The 17,278-nt window shown below is 38.9% G+C and overlaps 1 protein-coding gene across 1 annotated transcript; it reads left to right on the top strand.

Moving 5' to 3' along the window:
• Positions 1–11,946: 11,946 nt before the first annotated feature.
• LOC149227171 (uncharacterized) lies at positions 11,947–12,949 on the top strand. The gene is made up of 2 exons (XM_089375446.1): positions 11,947–12,196; positions 12,282–12,949. Exons 1-2 carry the CDS (start codon positions 12,071–12,073, stop codon positions 12,843–12,845), a joined length of 690 nt encoding a protein of 229 aa, XP_089231572.1. The 5' UTR covers positions 11,947–12,070; the 3' UTR covers positions 12,846–12,949.
• Positions 12,950–17,278: the final 4,329 nt, after the last annotated feature.

Genomic DNA, 17,278 nt, shown 5'->3' with positions numbered 1-17,278 from the left:
AATAACTTTACACCTACAGGAATAGGAATCTTCACTGGTTTACTATCCTACATATTAAACCTCTTTAGTATTGTCTTAGCATACTTCTTCTAGTTTAACCAGAGCTTCCTCTTTTCCCGATCTCTTTTAATTTCCATGCCCAAAATATAGTTTGCAGCACCAAGATCTTTCATGTTGAATTTGGAGGATAATTGGGTCTTCAAATCCTGGATAATTTCTTTATCATTTCCAACCAACAACATATCATCCACATAAAAGACCAGATAAATAACACAGTCACCAATTAATTTAAAATACACACAGTGATCTGCTCTGCTTCTAGTGAAGTCAAGTCCCCGTATAAATGTATCAAATTTCTGATACCACATCCTTGGTGACTGTTTTAACCCATACAAAGACTTCTTTAACTTGCATACTAGTTCTTTCTTACCCTTCACTGCAAAGCCTTTAGGTTGCTTCATGTAGATTTCCTCTTCCAGATCCCCGTGAAGAAATGTTGTCTTCACATCTGTCTATTCTACCTCAAAATCAAAAGTAGCAACAACAGATAAAAGTAATCTAATAGAAGTTACCTTGGCAATAGGAGAAAAAATATCACCAAAATCAATTCTCGGCACCTGGGAATAACCTTTTTCTACCAACCGAGCTTTGTAATTCTCCACCTTTCCTTCTGCATTTGTCTTCTTCTTGAAAACCCATTTGCTTCCAATGGGTTTCCTTCCAGCCGGCAAATCCACCAGATCCCAAGCCTCATTTTTGTGCAAAGATACCATTTCATCAACCATGTCCTCTTTCCAGAGTTTTCCTTCCTCTGAATTTACTGCTTCCTTCACAGTTCTAGGATCATCATTAGTAATAGATAAAGCAAAATTTGAACAAAAAGGATATGGACTATACCTTTCAGGTTGCCTTCTTTCTCGAACTAATCTTCTCCACCGTTATCTGTCCTCAACACCTTTATCTTCTTCTCTGTGTGGTTTTCCACCAGAGCCTTAAATTCTTTAAACCTGTCTAAGACTTCAGATTTCTTCTTAAGGAAACATATCAATGTATTCCTTGAGAAGTCATCTATAAGTGATATATAGTACACAAACTTACCTAGTGATGGAACCTTCATAGGTCCAAACACATCATTGTGCACAAGTTCTAATATATGTTTCGCCCTCTTACCACCAGAGGGGAAACTCACCCGATTCTGCTTCCCTTATACACAATTTTCACAGACATCAAAAATCCAGAGAGCTATAACTCATACCTTCTACCATACATTTATCATGAAGTATTCAAAGGTCCTTCTCTCCAATACATCCAAGCCTTTGATGCCACAACATGGTCTTCTTTCTAGAGACCACTAGATTTTCGGCTCCATTTTCAGGAACCACAGAGCTGTTGCACCCATCAACAATAGTGCTACCTTGCAGCTTGTACAGAGTTCTAATCCGAACTCCCCACATCAATATCAGTGCTCCCCGAACCATCTTGCAGGTATCCTTCTCGAACACTGTTTTTACACCTGCATCATCCAGCTTGCTTACAGAAATCAGATTTCTGGCCAATACAGGAATATGCAAAACACTCGGAAGTGTTCTAACCCTTCCACCTTGCAACTTCAACTTTACTTTTCTGCGACCAACGATTCTAGCCTTCCTATCGTCCCCTAAGAAGACATCACCACCATAGTATTTCTCATACTTGCAGAACCACTCTCTATGGGGAGTGAAGTGAAAGGATGCACCTGAGTCAATCAACCATGCCTCATGATCTACATTTGTACTTGAAGAAGCCAAGTACACATCCCCACCTTCATTTGAGGTGGTTTTCGCCTCTGCAGAAGGAGCATCATCAGATCCCTTTCCTTTATCAGGAGCTTTAGATTTACAGTCCCTTTTGTAGTGCCCTTCCTTTCCGCATTTCCAACACACCACCTTTACAGGTTTTCCTGAAGATTTAGATCTCCCTCTAGATTTAGATCTCCCACTCGATGACTTATGTTTGTTTCTGTTCTAGGACCGTCCTCGTACAGACAAGGCATCACCATTCTGGCTCTCCATATTTTTCCATCTCATCTCCTCCGTCAGCAAGGATGAGACTATTTCATCAAACTGCAAGGCAGTTTTATTGCTAGCTATTGTAATAACTAGACTATCCCATGAATCTGGTAGAGAACACAACAAACTGATGCACTTATCTTCATCTGAAATTTTAATATCAATAGATAATAACTGACTTACCACAGTATTAAATGAATTCAGATACTCTGTTACCGAGTCTCCATCTTTCATCCTCAGGTTATACAACTTTTTCCGCAGGAACAATTTATTCACCGGAGACTTAGATTGGTACAAAGTCCCTAACTTGTTCCACAAAGCCTTCGTCGTAGCTTCCCCTGATACATTCAACAATACTAAATATGAGACACACAATCTTATTGTGCTCTTTGCCTTGTGATCCAACTTCTTCCATTCTTCATCAGACACTCCCGTTGGTTTAGTACCCGGATCTACCGCGATCCACTGATCTTTATCCTACAACAAATCCTCCATCTTGAGTTTCCACAACTCAAAACTCTGACCATTAAATTTCTCGATCTCTATATTTCCACTGCTCGCCATCTTCTTTCACCACCAAAATCGATCTCGCAGATCTCCCACTGAAAAGGGTCTACCACAGGCCTGAGCGAAACCCCTCAGCAACAAAGGCGCCCCCTTGAAGCCAAAACAACTCTGATACCAAATGTAGGTTTTAATCATGTATAGAAATTACCTGCATACGAATTCTAAAACACGGAAAATAAACAATGCGAGAGCATAACACATAAAACACATATACAAAGAGATTTTCCCTTGGATCCCAAAACCGGGACTACAATACATATTTATACATGCCGAAGCATCCAATACCATGGACCGAAAACCATTGCTTCCAAAACCATGTGCGAAAATCATGCACAAAACCATAGGTAGGTCCGACCAACCTAATATAGGGTACAATTTTATTTTATTTTATTTTTTATTATTTTTTTTCCCTGGGGCGCTGCCTTGGACCCCGAAGAGGGGGGATACCCGCCCCCCTCAAACCCCCTGGACATGGGGGGTTGCCACCCCCCCTGTGACCCCACCGCTATGCAATCGGCGCAACGAAGGGGGGGCTACCGCCCCCCCTCTAACCCCTCGGTTCACTACATGGGCTAGTCGTGGAAAGAATAACACAACCCAACATCTATGACTCACACTATGCACTTGAAGTTGTTCAACTCATGGTTAAATTGTTCACTCTTGAATTACAAAATGATATTCCTCTTGCTCTTGCATCAGAAGTAAAATATATTATGCATGATATCAAAGTCACTAATGTTGAACTGAACATTCCTCTAATAGATTTTTTCAAGGAATTTTATCCCACTTACTCGAATTATCTTGAGTCATTGCAAGCAAATGGAAACCTCAAAGATATTACCTTTGACTCCCTTGTGAAAAAAATTACTAAAAGAGAGAAATATTTTGGGAAGAAGACAACTCCTCAGTCTTCTGAAGAGGCTGTGTGCCTTGCACATAGAGAGCATAATATTGCTCAAGATTCTTCGAGAGGAAGAGGTGGTCGAAGAGGAAGAGGAAGAAATTTCAGAGGCAGGGGGGGCAGACACTCTCAAGGAGAAAAGTCAGATTTGCACTGCATACGCTGCAAAAGAGATGGATCACATGATGCATCCACATGCAAGTTGCCTTACAGAATTAAGCATGAAAGAAACCAACCCAAAGGTAAAAATAATGACAAAGAGAAAGGTAAAGCACCTGAATCCACTCACTATGTTGTGGCACACTGTAATATTGGAGTAAATGAAGACTTATTTAATGCTTCACTTGCTTCTTGGAAAAATGATTGGTTGCTTGATTTAGGAGCAACTTGCCACATGACTTTTAGAAGATATTTTTTTGAAGAATTTCCTAACAATGTTGATGGAGCAGTATAATTTGCAGACAAATAAAAACTCAAGCCATCAGGGCTTGGTACAATCAGGTTTAAATTGCCTGGTCATCCAGACTTTCTTCTGCATCATGTTTTATATCTCCCACAACCGAGGAGAAACTTGTTGTCCTTGATCCACATACGCCAACAAGGACACTCCATTCGTATGTTTGATGGCAATATTGAGGGGAGAAAAGTATCAGATCACTCACTTGTCATGACGAGGATAGAAGAAGAAAGGCTTCTCAAGCTGTAGGGTACCTCTGCTTGTGCACAAAAGTTCTCATAAAATTCTCATTATGAAGAAGGTACATTTCCATCAAGTTTATTATGGCATGCTAGATTTGGACACTTGAAATATGACAGCCTCCTCTTGTTGAAGAAAAATGTTGTTACTAGTTTGCCTACAATTCCTAGGAAACTTAAGCAATGTGATGCTTGCATTCTAGGAAAGCATAGCAAACAGTCTTTTCATGATTCACATTCCAAAGCACATAGAAAACTTGAACTCATTCATTCAGATTTATGTGGTCCAATGCATGTTCCTTCTGCAAATGGAAATAAATATATGATGACATTTATTGATGACTACACCAGAATGTGTTGGGGTTTATTTATTGAAGAACAAATTTGATGTTTTTCAAACATTCAAGAACTTTTATACATGGATTGAAAATGATGCACAATCTCATTGGCTTTATTCGCACTGATAATGGAAAAGAATACACTTCAAATGAATTTGAAAAACTCCTCCAACATTGGATCAAACATCAAACAAATGTGCCTTATAATCCCCAACAGAATGGAGTAGCTGAAAGAATGAATAGGACAATCTTAAATATGGTGCGCTCCATGATGTTTTTCAAAAACGTAAAAATGATGTTTTGGGCTGATGCAGTTCTATGTGTTGTATATATAAAGAATATATTTCCATCTAATGCTATTAGAAACAAGACTCCTTATGAAATGTGGTATGGGCACATTCCTTCGGTAAAGCATCTCAGGGTCTTTGGTTCCACATGTTATGCCTTGATACCAAAGGTACATAGAAACAAACTTGGTGCAAGAAGTCATAAGTGTATCTTCCTGGGGTATTCAAACACCTCCAAAGCATACCATCTCTATGATGAAGTCAATAAAAAGTTTGTTCTATCTAGAGATGTAATCTTTCTTGAATCATCCAAAACAAACAATGTTGTTGAGCGGCAACTTGATCGCTTGGATAGATTCACAAATGCAAAATCGTTTCAAGAATTTGATAATCAGATTCCACATATTTAAGGGGGATTCCTATACTAGATCAACCTGTGGAATCTTCTTTTGAAGCACTCTCTCCCCCGCATGAAACTCCAACAACGGATGATACTTTGAGTGATGTGATTGACAGAATTGGGAGACTCAATCTTGATTCAGTCCCAACTCAATCAATGGAGCAGCTTGGACCATCTCAAAAAGGTCCCCCAAAGTGGCTAACAAATACACTTGAAAGTGTTCATCCTGATGAGGTTGGAAAGACAGGAACTAGAAATTCAACCCGGCAAAAAGGAGGTGATGTAGATGACTTTGATTCACCTATTGATATGGATGTTTCTTATGATTGTGAATTGAATTTGTCTACAGATTTTGAACCAACTTCCTTCAAAGAAGATGCTTCTCATGATGAATGGAAAGAAGCAATGCAAAAGGAGTATGATGCCTTGATAAAGAATGACACTTGGAAGCTAGTTGATCCTCCATTGGGAACCAAACCAATTGGCTGCAACTTGGTCTACAAGAACAAGTATAAAACTGATGGCTCACTTGACAAGCACAAAGCCAGGCTTGTGGCAAAAGGTTTTGCACAGAAGGAAGGGGTCAATTATGAGGAGACTTTTCCGCCCATAGCAAAATGGGCTACCATCCGGAAACTCTTTGCCCTAGCAGCTCAAAACGGTTGGAAAGTCCATCAAATGGATGTAAAAACTGCTTTCTTGAATGGAGATCTAAAAGTGATTTTTTTATGTCCCAGCCTGAAGGATTTGCTGTAAAAGGACATGAACATAAAGTATGCAAACTTGTGAAATCCTTGTATGGCCTCAAACAAGCACCGTAAGCCTGGTATGAAAAACTATCTGAGCATCTTCTGAAACTCAATTTCAAACATTATGATCTTGATTATGCAACTTTGTTTGTCAAGAAGGTTGGCAAAACAATTGTATATCTTTTGGTATATGTAGATGATCTTTTGATGATAGGGAACAAAGAGAGCTACATTGCATCCATAAAGAAGCAATTGAGAAAAGGTTTTAAAATGACTGATTTGGGCTATGTTCATTACTATCTTGGTATTGAAGTAACTCAACATCCGAAGTCCATATTCATTTCTCAAAAGAAGTACATTGGAGATCTATTGAACAGGTTTGTCATGACTGAATGCAATCCTCTCACTACTCCAATGGAATAAAACTTAAAGCTCACATCCATTGAAGGAAAAGAATTTGAGGATGCAACAAAGTATAGACAGCTTGTAGTAAGTCTCAACTACCTAACTACTACCAGACCATACATTTCGTTTGCTGTAGGAATCCTCTCCAGGTTTATGCAAAAGCCTTTTGAGGGACATTGATCTGCTGCAAAAAGAGTTCTAAAGCACTTGAAGGGAACTCAAGACTTTGGAATCAAGTATACACAAGTGGGTGACTTCAGCTTGATTGGATACTCTAATTCAGACATCGATGGAGACAAATAAACTGGGGTATCTACTTCGGTTTATGCTATGAGTCTTGGATCAGGAGCTGTCTCCTGGAGATCACGCAAACAATCAGTTCCAACAGATTCCACAACAGAGGCAAAATATGTGGCAGAAACTAAGGCAACAAAAGAAATTGTGTGTCTCATGAAAATTCTGGAAGATTTGCAGGTAAAACAAGTACAATCGACTCCACTCATAATTGACAATACCTCGGCAATAAAGTTGGCCAAGAATCGAAAGTTCCATGATCGAACGAAGCACATCAATACAAAATATCATCTCATTCGATATCATGTTGAGGCCAAAACAATCCATCTTTGCCATTGTTCCACTAATGAGCAGATTACAAACATCTTGACCAAAGCGCTTGGAAGAGAAAAGCTTGAAATATTTAGAACGATGCTTGGACTCACCAACATCCCTTCAGATTAAGGGGGGGCATGTTGACACCTAATCATAGCGATTGGGCGAACAACTGTAATTAGTGTAAATAAATAATAGAGAAATGAAGGGTCATCAGGAGATGAACTGAACAGTCACTCCCTCTTGTATATAATAATAAACAACCTGAATAAATAATACGATTACATTTGAGGAGTTACCTCCTAATCCGACAGAAGGACTAGATCTGGATCTTTTGAAAAGTTGGTACCAACATAAGGATACTACTTGATCATGATGATATTCCAACGAAGCCATCTAAAGAAAGAGGGAGTGAATGACATCATTTAGCTGCCACCATGGCGTGCCATTAGGTCAACCCATCTCCTCATATGTGGATCCCTTGGTGCAAGAGCATCCACATCTATCTTGTAAGACTGAAACAATGGTACCCTTTCTTAGAAAAGAGATACCAATATAGATCCATATCCAAACTACTTCAACCAACCAATTTTTCACTTGTTCAACTATTCTTTCATGTTTCTCAACAACCCCTCACACCAATTAAACACTATGGGCTCCATGCATTCAATGATGTATTACATTTGAGTTTTTGTGGCTACATGAGGAGTTGCGCTCTTGGGAACTTGAGTAATGGTAAATATGATAGCTTTCAAGGGCAGGTTTTGTACATCCTTGATCTCAAACTTTCCACTACTTGTTTTACAAGATGCTTGGACACAAGTTCCAAAAATATAGTAATCAGTGGGTTCACCATCACCACGATGGCCAGATAACAAAACCCTAGCTCCTCTCCTTGATAATCCAGTTACAAAATAAATGTCTTGTCTTTCAATTGTAGGAGAATGTGAACCAATTTGAAATTGTTGCTCATTAACATTCCATGCCCTTACCAAGAAATCCAAGAGCTTTGGCTGAGCTCGCATGCCAAGACTTAAGAATAATTTGGCCAATCCACATCATTGAAGTGCTAACATAGTGTTTGGATCATTTCTTGCAATGAAATACTCAGTTTCATGTTCCCTTTCCACCCATTATGTATGATTAATCATAGGAATTTTAGGAAATGCCACTAACGTTATAAGACCATTTCACTATGAATTTAAATATATTATTGATAAGAACTCAGTTCAGCCAACCCTTAAAATCTGTGGAAAGTTAGTTGATTTTGAAGAGAAGTATTACAGTTTTTTTTTTTTTTGTTACAGTAAACTTCGAAAGAAAATGACACCCGGATCTGTTTCTTGTTTTTAAGCAAAAAAAAACGGGAGAATAACTATTAAACTTGTAAGAAGAAAACTGTTGCTACCTGTTAAATGCAGGAATACAAATGAGCATAATATAGAGAAAACAGAATGCTGCATAGGAAAGAACTTTGCAGTTAACAAAGTAAATTCCCTTGCATAACCATTCGAACACTGCTAGTAAACCTGTGAGAACAAGAAAATTCAAGATTGCTTGCAACGAATTAAAAATTTGGAATTGCCGCCAGTGCGTAGTGGGAGATGCCGAGTTTTAGAAAATTCATAAAACAGATCGGACTCAACCAGTTCTGGGGTTTGTAGGCAAGTCACTTACACCACCGTTCAAGAGTATTCAGAGGGATGAAACCCTCTAGATATAACCTCCTTCAAAACAAATGGCGGCAGAGGATGAAATCAACAAGGTTAGGCAACCTAAGGACCATGAAACCCTAACCCTGTAACAGGGAATCCTCGAAAACTAAATGCAAAGACTTCTGTGGAAAATGAAGTAAAATTGAAATCCAGTATTTAACATTTCTAAGCAAACTGAGGCGGCCAAATATCATGATGGTCGAGGCCGCAAATCAGCTAGAAAGAAACTAACGTTGTTGCAAATAAATCGTAAAAGAAAACAAACTGCACAGTTTACTTAATGTTAATATGCAAGCGGATAGTAAGGCCAAACCCCATAATAACTTAGATAATAATAGTAAAGCGATACATGAGCAATTATTGTACCATCATGAAACAATATATCTATCTATAAGCAGAGAAATTAGCACAATGAGTAAACTGGAGGGATTCCATTCATTTCAAGCAATCGCCAGAGTTTAGACGAACCTAGTAGCAAAAAAATACAGAGTTCGTGGAAGGGTCAACGCCCTTAATCATCAAAATATACAGAAGTAACCCCAAAGGGAAAATCCAAGCATAAACTTAGGAACTTCGCCAAACCCTACCAAACAACGACGGATTTCTGGAAAGAATAGAGCTGAGAAAACTATAACAAGCACAGGGCGTCAAGACCCATTTAACTAATGCTGCAATCCCTCCAGCTGTGACCCCAAAATGGAACAATTCTCTTACCGGGAAGCCATAGAGACTGTTGTAGAAAGAACACTTCACCACCAAGTGTACCCAGGAACCTGGAATAGTAATCCTTCTACCTACAAGGCATATACACATAGAGAAAATGATTAGCGCATATGGAAAACGTTTAAACAATAATTCATGTGGAAAACATAGACAAATAAACCGAACATCATTCTGGGGGTATTCTTGGAGGATCCGTACTTGTTGGAACCCCAACCAAAGCTATACCATATTATTATGTTCCTCAACAACATCCAGAGACACAGGTTGCACCTCTTGGAATGATTGTTGGAAAGCCAGTGGATCTTGCAATGTATGCTCAACAACCCCACCCTCGTGTTGCTTATATGCTGCGGCAAATGTGGCCACAACAACAAATGCCAGAGCAGTCCAGTAGCCCATCCTCTGGCAGTTAGGTGCTTTGAGTTGTTTTCTGAAGGTAGATGGTAGTCGTGCACCGAAGAAATTGTTGGGTGTGGCACTTCCTCGCAGAGTACTGCCAAAAATGTAGCCACTGTAAATGGATCCACTGTTTTGGAGAGACCCCGAGGGCAAAAAAAAATAATGCATGAGAACCAAATGTCAGAGGAGATCTTGGAACTCCGACGTAAAAGACTCTGACATAAAACTGGTGTGCACAGATGTCAATTGGGGGAGTAGAAAGGTGACGTAGAATCTGTGCACAGATGTCAAGCAAGACTATAGCCAGATGTTGAGTAGGAAACCATACCAGATGTCTTAACGAGAATGAAAGTATTGACAACTTTGTTGATGCATAAGAAGGCCTATCGGCCTAACTATCATGAGTAATGATTGCACCACTACCCAAAAGTCTACATATGGAACAATGGAATTGTATGAAAGCATGCCCAAGATTGAAACGGTTGATTTTCCTGATAGCTCTTCATTGTGAGAAGACATCGGATAAGATATCGAATAATAGAACTCCTCTTTTTTTATAAATTCACTTGATAAGAAATCTTTGAGATAAGGAAACTTCATGATATAGCCTTGCGATACAACAACTTCGGGTTAGATAAATTGGTTTGGGTAAGAATTTATAAGGTTGAGTCACTTTATCTACATATGAAGAAAATCCTCCAACAGGTTGAGTCAATGACCTCTCGAAATGCATCACACCCCCAATTCTTTGTAAAGGGTGGTTAGTCATCTAGTTCGAGTGAAATCTTATATACATATTAACAACTTCAAGTTTAAAGAAGGTAGGACGAAGATCAATCATTATTAGCAAATCGCACTAAATTGTTGTAATACTAACCTGCTACAATTATGCCAGAATTGGGTGATAAATGAGCTCAGTGGAAGCCACTTGTGTACTCTAGAAATAGAGATGGCAGTGGGTGGAGGACTTCTGTAACTTTTCCCTTCATTATTGCCTGTCGACCACCCTCAGATTCATCACTCAACTGTTTCAAGGAAGCACTGTGGTTGAATTAAAAGGGAAAGTTCAACCACCCTCCGATTCATCACTCAACTAACTGTTTCAAGGAAGCAGTGTGGTTGAATGAAAGGGGAAAGTTGCAGTTGCTTCGACAAGTGGTTTAGGTTGCAAGGGGAAAGTTGTGGAGGACATGCTACATAAAGGAGAATTGTATTGAAGTGTCAGGTTATGTGTATTGAAGGGTCAACTTGCTAGCTATTGAAGTGTCAGCCTTTGAGATAAGAAGCCATCGATGCCAAACATTAAGGATGTATCAAAACTTTAAATATTAATTGTTCATGTGTGTTAAAACTTCTTACTTTATATTAAACTTTGTCAGGTATATATTCTTATTTAAAACTTAAAATATTACTCTTTCCCCTTTTGAAACTTTAACTTTAACTCGCTCTGAACTTTGTTTTGAAAAACTTAAAATAAATTAAGTTACCCACACTAAAATAACACCAGGGCAAGTGAAGCTCGCAATAAAAAGGTAAATGCTATAATCCCTACCTTGCACTAGGTAAGGACTAATAAGTCTTTCCAATCATCCAAAATAATTCAATTAACTTATATTTTATTACTCTTTAAAACAAATTAACTAAAATATTTTTAATGCATAAAACTAAATTGATTGGAAATATATTTAATTCATAAAACTAAATTGATTGGAAAGATAATTCCACGAGGTATTGAAGAAAACAAAGGAAACATGTATGCTTCCCATACAAGAGGAACGTTGACTCGTTTAGGTAAGGTATATATGTTTCAAGCACCCCAGGAAAAGTTAATAAGATTTCTTTTTAATAAAATTTTAAATGATTATTTAAGACAAAAGTTGTAAGATTTCGTCGAGTACCGTGAGATTTCTTGCTGAGAATTTCAAAGACCGACAACAAATTCCTCTTTGAAAACTCGATCCGTGGCAGGATGGCCGGGCCACTCACGACCGTCGGATGAACTGCATGGCGGAAAAATGAGCCGTAGACGTGCCGCCCGCCCAGGGGGCGGTGAGCATCTCCAGTAACCCACGCCTTCCCCTCTATTTATGACCAGCAATAACAATCCTTTTTTTATCATCTGAAGTTCGAACGGTTTTGTCTTTCGATTTGTGTTTCTAGTTTCGATTTGTCTGTGAAGATCTTGTTTTCTTGTTTCTTGGTATCATTTTTATTGTAGTTCTTCAGCAATTTGATGGTATTAACAATGGCTTCAGCTCAGACAACTGCAAAGCCTGTAGTCAGCAATGCTGTCAAAGAAAAGAAGCCGACGGCTTCCAAGGGATCGAAACCGCTACCTTCTCATCCCACATATTTTCAGGTTTCAATTCTTGGCCTCTGAAATGTTTTTCCCGCATTAGATTTTGAACGCAGGGGTCTCAATTTTCCCTTTTTTTTTTTTGCAGATGAGCACGGAGGCGATTACTTCTTTGAAAGAGAGAACCGGGTCTAGCCAGTATGCCATAGCAGCCTATATTGGCAGCAAGTACCAGTCCCAACTGCCTGCCAATTTCAAGAAGCTGCTAGCAGTTCAGCTGAGAAATCTTGCTAAATCTGGCAAGCTCACCAAGGTCAAGAACTCCTTCAAGCTTTCGGAGGAACTGAAGAAGCCTGTGAAACCGAAGGCGGCCAAGCCTGTAAAGGCTAAAGCCCCGGTCAAGAAGCTCGCAGCTAAGCCCATGGCAACCCCTAGGCCCAAGAAGGGTCTGAAGCCCTCCAAAACCCTCGCCAAAGCAGTCAAGGCTCCTAAAGTCTCCAAGCCGAAGCCTGCAGCGACCCCTAAGAAGGTAGAGAAGGCAGCAGCGCCCGTGGAGAATGCAGTTCCTGCCAAGAGGCTTGCTCCTGCCAAGGCTGTAAAGAAGGTGGCTTCTCCGAAGCCCAAGAAGCTTGCCCCTTCCAAAGCTGTTAAGAGGGCAGCTTCTCTGAAGCCGAAGAAGGTGGCCCCTGCTGCAAAGAAGGCCAAGAAATGAGATCGGGCGTTTACATTTCTAATTGCAAACTATTCTGATATTTGAATTGACTAAACTGTGATTATAAGTTAATATTAATTAGAATTGGCATGAAGAAGTAGAAATGGGTTGATGTATTTATTAGAGTTGAATTATCATTCAGTCAAAACCAACTGGATGATTTCTCTGCCCTCTACCAAACTGTTGTTAGATTTGTATCATTATGAAGTTGATTAATGGCTTTGTGTAACCAGAATGCTTGTGGTTTTTGCTGTAATATAACATTAATCCTTGTGAACAGCGATATTGGTATATTTGTAGGCCATGGAATTTCTGCATTTTATTGTGGTTGGCATAGTTCTGGCCACAGTATATTATAAATTAAAAACGAGATATGGATAAAGAGATTACAATTTGCAACACATCTATTGCAACCTCTTCTCTCTCTCACAATTTCTTTTCTCTCACTTACAATGCTATCTCAACAATACATAGCCACAATAAAATTCCCTCATAAAAAGAGGGTTTCCCTTTAGGTTAATAACCTTAATGTAACATTTACCTTGAGATCCATGACCTAATGATGAATGGTCCAAATTGTCCATAAAATTAAAATATCTTTAAGGGCACTATCCTTGAACCACTGCTAGGGGGGCTCTCAAGAGTTGTTGCCATTAGAGAAATTTTGAGGCTTAAAATAGGCATCAAAACAAAATGTACAACAAAAATTAACTTTATAAGAACTAATAGGAGTCAAGATGATGATGTCAACCATGGGGGATGATTTACCATTTTTGGAGTAAATATATATATATATATATATATAAATTTTTCAATTCGTATTTTCAACCTATCTCCTTATGGTTTTACTCAAATTTCAAGCAGGAGCACTTATTAGATGCATAATTTAATTCCTCATCCAATGAGTATCCATGTTGCATTATTTCACTGGACCATGCTACATGAAAAACGTGATTGCAATATTGTTTTTTTTTCATGTATTTCTCATTTTATGTGTAGTAGGGTCCATCCAAAATATTCAACATGGGTACTCCTTGGATGAGGAAATAAATTATGCATTCAACAAGTGCTCTTGCTCGAAATTTGAGTACAAATGTAGAGCATAAGTTGAAAAATTAGTTTTTTCTTTTTCTTTGTAAAATTTGATGGTTTAATTTAATCTTATTTTATTATTTCCACTATTATTTTATAATATTCCTCTAGATGCCCATTTTAGACTTCAAAATTTCTTTGATGCACCCTACCCCCATGGACCCCCTTGCGACAATAGTAGGGGGCAAGCCCCGCACACCGTCTATTAGGAACTAGGGTCCAAAAGAAACAAAAAAGACCTATAAATTAGGAAGATAATTAGGCTCCACAATGAGCAATCTCCCACTTAATATTTTCTACAACAACTTCACTTCTACTTTGCATTCGTTGGACTATGCTTCAACTTTGGACCTGGCTAGTTTCTCATCTTCATCATCATGCTTGAAGACCAACTGAAATTGAGCAGAAACTCAATCTCTCCTTCGCTACTACCTTCGTTAACATGTTTGTAGGATTCCAGCTAGTATGCATCTTTTCCAACTTTAACTGTCAATCTTCCAAAATTAATTATATGGACCAATACCTAAACTATATATGCTTAGTTTCAAAATGAAAGGTTGAGTTATTTGCAATATGAATGGCATTCTCACTATCACTATATGACATGATATTCTCTTGCTTCTTTCCCATTTCCTCCATGAAACTCTATAACCAAATAATCTATTTACTAGCCTTTTAATCAACAACATAAATTTCTTATGTTATTGAAAGTGCAACAACCCTTTGCAATTTTGAAATCCAACTTACTATTGTTTCACTTATAGTAAAAACATACTCTCTGGGGCTCGTCTTGTCTATATCACCTACCATATTTGAGTCAATATATCTCTACAAAACAATGTTTGAACCTCCAAAGCATAATTATTAAGTAGCGGACCTCTCAAATATTTATGAATCCACTTTCTTGCATTATAAGGCTCGTTACCTAGATTGTTCATATGCTTCATCACAATTGCTACTACATGTGCAATATCTGGCCTTATGCACATCATGACATTAAGTTGCCCATTGATGATGAATATAAAACATTGAACATGTATTCTATCTCCACCTATGTCTTGAGACACATATCCTTAATCAATTTGAAATGTTTAGCCAAAGGTGTCCTAATTGGTTTTGCATCTTTCATTTCCAATTTTCCAACACCTTTTTTATGTACTCATTTTGAGACAATGTTAATTTTTTTATTTTTATTTTTCTGATTTCTTATTATGCTCATACCAATGATTTGCTTTACAACATCCAAATCCTTCATAGCAAATGAATTAGTTAGTTTTATTTTGAGCACATTTATATCCAACATGTTAGAACTTGTAATAAGCATGTAGCCTATGAGCAGACTCGTGACTGACATGAACTAAGCTGAGTCGTGACCTTAAACCTCTGATGGTAACAGTAGCCCTGCACACCAGGGAGACGCTCGCGAGGTCAGGATCGCAGAGCAAGCTGGGAGGGAAGGGGGGGAGAAATCCCCTCCTGCTGGGACGCTGTGGTAGGGGACTCCCGCGAGAATCTAAGCAACCAGCGCAAGCATAGGAGACGAACCAAACGACAGGACCTGTCCTCGGGGCGCAGTGGCAGGCTCGCAGCAGGGGAAAAAATTCTTGCCATGTGCATTAGAGAAACTGAGATTCATCATTTCGATGAACAAACTGGAGAGATACAGAAGCTTCATGAAGGACCATGTGTTGATCTGCAAGTTCATAGGAGTGTGGCCAACAGAGAAAGACCTTATCAAGTGGATACAACAGAAATGGCAACCCAAGGGCCATATCGAACTCAAGCTGGGAGCTAGAGGCTTCTTTACGGTAATATTCTCAAACCTGCAAGATAAAGAAAGAGTATTTGAAAATGGCCCTTATTTCCATTATAATGCTGGTCTGTTCATGAGATATTGGGAAGAATGTTATGACCCAGACAAGGAGAAATTCCTGGCAGCCCCAGTATGGGTAAGATTGTTTGGCCTCGCAATGGACTTTTGGACCCAAAAATATTAGAGGGTATTGGGAATACGACAGGAAAATTCGTCAAAATAACAGAAACGAAAAAAATAAGCAGATATACATCCTATGCGAGAATTTGTGTATATGTGAACATAGCCGAAACCATACCTGAATCTGTGGAGCTAGAATACCATGAAGAGGTTTGGCAATAGACCTTAGATTATGAACATATCCCGTTCAGATGTCGAAGGTGCCATGAATATGGCCATTTATTTAAGGAATGCCCACTAAACATGGAGGAGATGGAGAATAAGGACAAGCAACATAAGAAACCTCAGGACGACAAGGAAGGATACCAAGAAGTTAAAACCAAGAGGAGGCAACCAAAGGAACCCCATAACCCAAGAAAAGAATACCAAGCCCAGTCGAGTGGTAAAAACAGATTTGAAGCATTACAGGTGGAAGAAGACGAAGAAAGCAAGATCCAACCCATGGATTATCAGGATAAAGGAAAAGAGAGCAGCTCGAGTCAAGTCAAACCAACACCCAAGCGGAAAGCCCAAGGAGATCTTGCAGACAAAGAGGACAAAGAAGAATGGGTTGGGATGGAAACCACCACAATGGAAATCGACCCAAGCAAGGGAGAGGAACTTAGCATGGAAGAAGAAGTACTGAAGAAACTGTTGAATGAATGGAGACACCTAGATGAAAGATTTATTCCAGAAGACCAAAAAATATTGTACAAAGAGACTTTCCAACAGTATCAAGCCAAGCAAGAATAGGCACAGGTCAAGATTATAGAACCACTGGGGACGCACTAGGAAAACCCCCATGAGTATCAAAACAAAGTAAAAGGGGGGAAGAAAAGGAGTTGGAGAAACCGACAGGAATCCATACAGATTATGGGAGAAATGTTGGTGAACATAGGTATGGTGGTACCACTATCAGCGATATACCAACAGTTAAATAAAGTTACCCAATGATAGTAACATCCTGGAACATAAGAGGCCTAAACAACCGAAGAAAACAGAGATACTTAGCAGAGAGACTGAGAAAAGAGAAACCCCAATTAATGCTTCTTCAAGAAACTAAGATCACAGGAGGGAAACTAGATGAAATCCTAAGTAAAAAGAAATCGAGGTATGAGGGTATTGCAATAGACGCAAGACGAAGCGCAGGAGGGATAGCAATTTTGTGGAATCCAACAGGGATAACTGTAGACTACTAGATAAGTATGCAACATATCCTCACAGGGAGGTTCTGCCTCATAGGAAATAAAGACTGGTTCTTGCTCTCTGCAGTTTATGGTCCACACATCCCAATAGAAAAGGAAAACTTCCTTCAGAGGATAAAGATTTTAAACCAAATGCACGAGGAAAAGCTATGGTTATTAGTAGG

This window comes from Pinus tabuliformis, chromosome J (genome assembly GCF_031772625.1).
Source record: "Pinus tabuliformis cultivar Carrire ecotype Pingquan chromosome J, CPIR1, whole genome shotgun sequence".
In the NCBI taxonomy this organism is placed as follows: Eukaryota; Viridiplantae; Streptophyta; class Pinopsida; order Pinales; family Pinaceae; genus Pinus; species Pinus tabuliformis.
This window is presented reverse-complemented; position numbering and strand designations above follow the sequence as displayed.